Source organism: Microcaecilia unicolor, chromosome 8 (genome assembly GCF_901765095.1).
Source record: "Microcaecilia unicolor chromosome 8, aMicUni1.1, whole genome shotgun sequence".
In the NCBI taxonomy this organism is placed as follows: domain Eukaryota; kingdom Metazoa; phylum Chordata; class Amphibia; order Gymnophiona; family Siphonopidae; genus Microcaecilia; species Microcaecilia unicolor.
This window is the reverse complement of record NC_044038.1, coordinates 199,356,913-199,358,427: the sequence shown is the minus strand read 5'-3', so window position 1 is coordinate 199,358,427 and position 1,515 is coordinate 199,356,913. Positions and strand designations below refer to the sequence as shown.

Below are 1,515 nucleotides of genomic sequence, written 5' to 3'. Positions count from 1 at the left end.
TTGGGTGATCCTTAAACCAAATCACAACCGAGCGTGATTCAAAGACAGCTCTCACATCCTTATGCAATGCCAGTTTTGAAAGCATACGATTTCACTCCCGACGACTGCTTTTACCCTGTAAAAACGGCACAGTTTCATAAGTTGAACATTGTGAACATTTTTTAAAATGATATTTTACATAATTATATTTTGTTCCAGAACCTTCCTCTACTTTACACAATAACTAAGAAGTTCAAACTTCCCAGGCCAAAAGAAGTGAATATAGGAAGTTGAAAAGACGCCCAAACTAAATTTTGGCTGACAAAACGTGACAGAGACTTTTGACATAAAACTAAGGTATAAATCATGCTGTTTGATGGACAGTTACCGAACTGAAGCAGAAAAAAAAGTTTGGTAAACAATATTTAATTAATTCCAGATTTAAAAAAAAAAAGAAAGGAAAAAAAAACCTTGATTGACAACGAGAAACCAAACTCAGGAGGAAGCAGATGTGAGCATAAGAAAAACAGTTTAAGTTTGGCAATAAGATCAAGGCTTGTCGTTACAATGTTTGCAAAGCCCTGATGCAGTCCCGGAGAAAGCAGAGCATTTTTCTGGACAGGTGGGCAGGGTTGTGGCAGTGAAAGGATACACGGCTGACTGTCCAAAAGGGGTCAAAGTCGCAGGTATAGGAGTCGTCAGAGTCTGCCCTTGATTTAAATATGCAATCAGCCTCCTCATCTCTTCCAAAGCCTGAGCCTGCATAAGAATATAGTTCTTAGCCAATAACAACGTGGCGATTTTGGACAGTTTTCTGACGGATGGGCTGTGGGCATAAGGGATGACAGATCTGAGGCCGTCCAAGGCATCATTTAGGTCATGCATCCTTCTCCTTTCTCTGGCATTGATGCTTAGCCTTAAGGATCGCTGTTCTTTTGGCTTCTTACCTATAGTACTTTTCAGTTTGCCTTCATGATCATAGGTTGGACTCCGCTTCCTGGAATCGAAGCTGTCTTCTTCGTCCCCTGTCTGCTCATCGCTGCTCTCGGCCGATTTGTTGAGAGGGTTTGGGTGGAAGTCCCTGGCAGACGTCCCCGAGTAGCTCCGCTGGCTTTCAGCACCACGGACAGTGCCATAGGTGAACGCGGACTGGCCATAGCTTGGAGACAGGGTCAAGTAGGTATCACCGGTGACTGCCTTCAGCTCAGCCATGGCCCCCTCCGGAAGGGCAGCAGAGCTAAGAAAGTGACCGCCCCCTTGACCAACACTCATTAATGCACGAGCCAAAGTAGGGTAAGAACACAGCTGCCGCCTGCTACCTGCTTAGTGTACAGTAATCCGGGACGAACTGGACTAACTGGCCTCTAGTAAAGGAAGAAGGTGATTAGAAGGGCTTAGGAAGATCGAGAACGGGAGGCAGCCTCTCTCATCATGCCGTGCCCGGGCTGGGGGCGGGATGTGATTCGCTTCCCAACCCCGTGGCTGATTATATTACATAGACTGACCCGCTGGGATTCACCAGCCACCCAATCAGAA

General features: G+C 46.0%; 1 protein-coding gene across 1 annotated transcript; it reads right to left on the bottom strand.

Moving 5' to 3' along the window:
• Positions 1-528: 528 nt before the first annotated feature.
• On the bottom strand, positions 529-1,251 carry BHLHE23 (basic helix-loop-helix family member e23). Its single transcript, XM_030213338.1, has one exon. It carries the CDS (start codon positions 1,249-1,251, stop codon positions 529-531), a length of 723 nt encoding a protein of 240 aa, XP_030069198.1.
• Positions 1,252-1,515: the final 264 nt, after the last annotated feature.

Excerpts from the sequence above, each read along its gene's own strand:
- BHLHE23 (XM_030213338.1), bottom strand. The coding sequence starts at position 1,251 with ATGAGTGTTGGTCAAGGGGGCGGTCACTTTCTTAGCTCTGCTGCCCTT.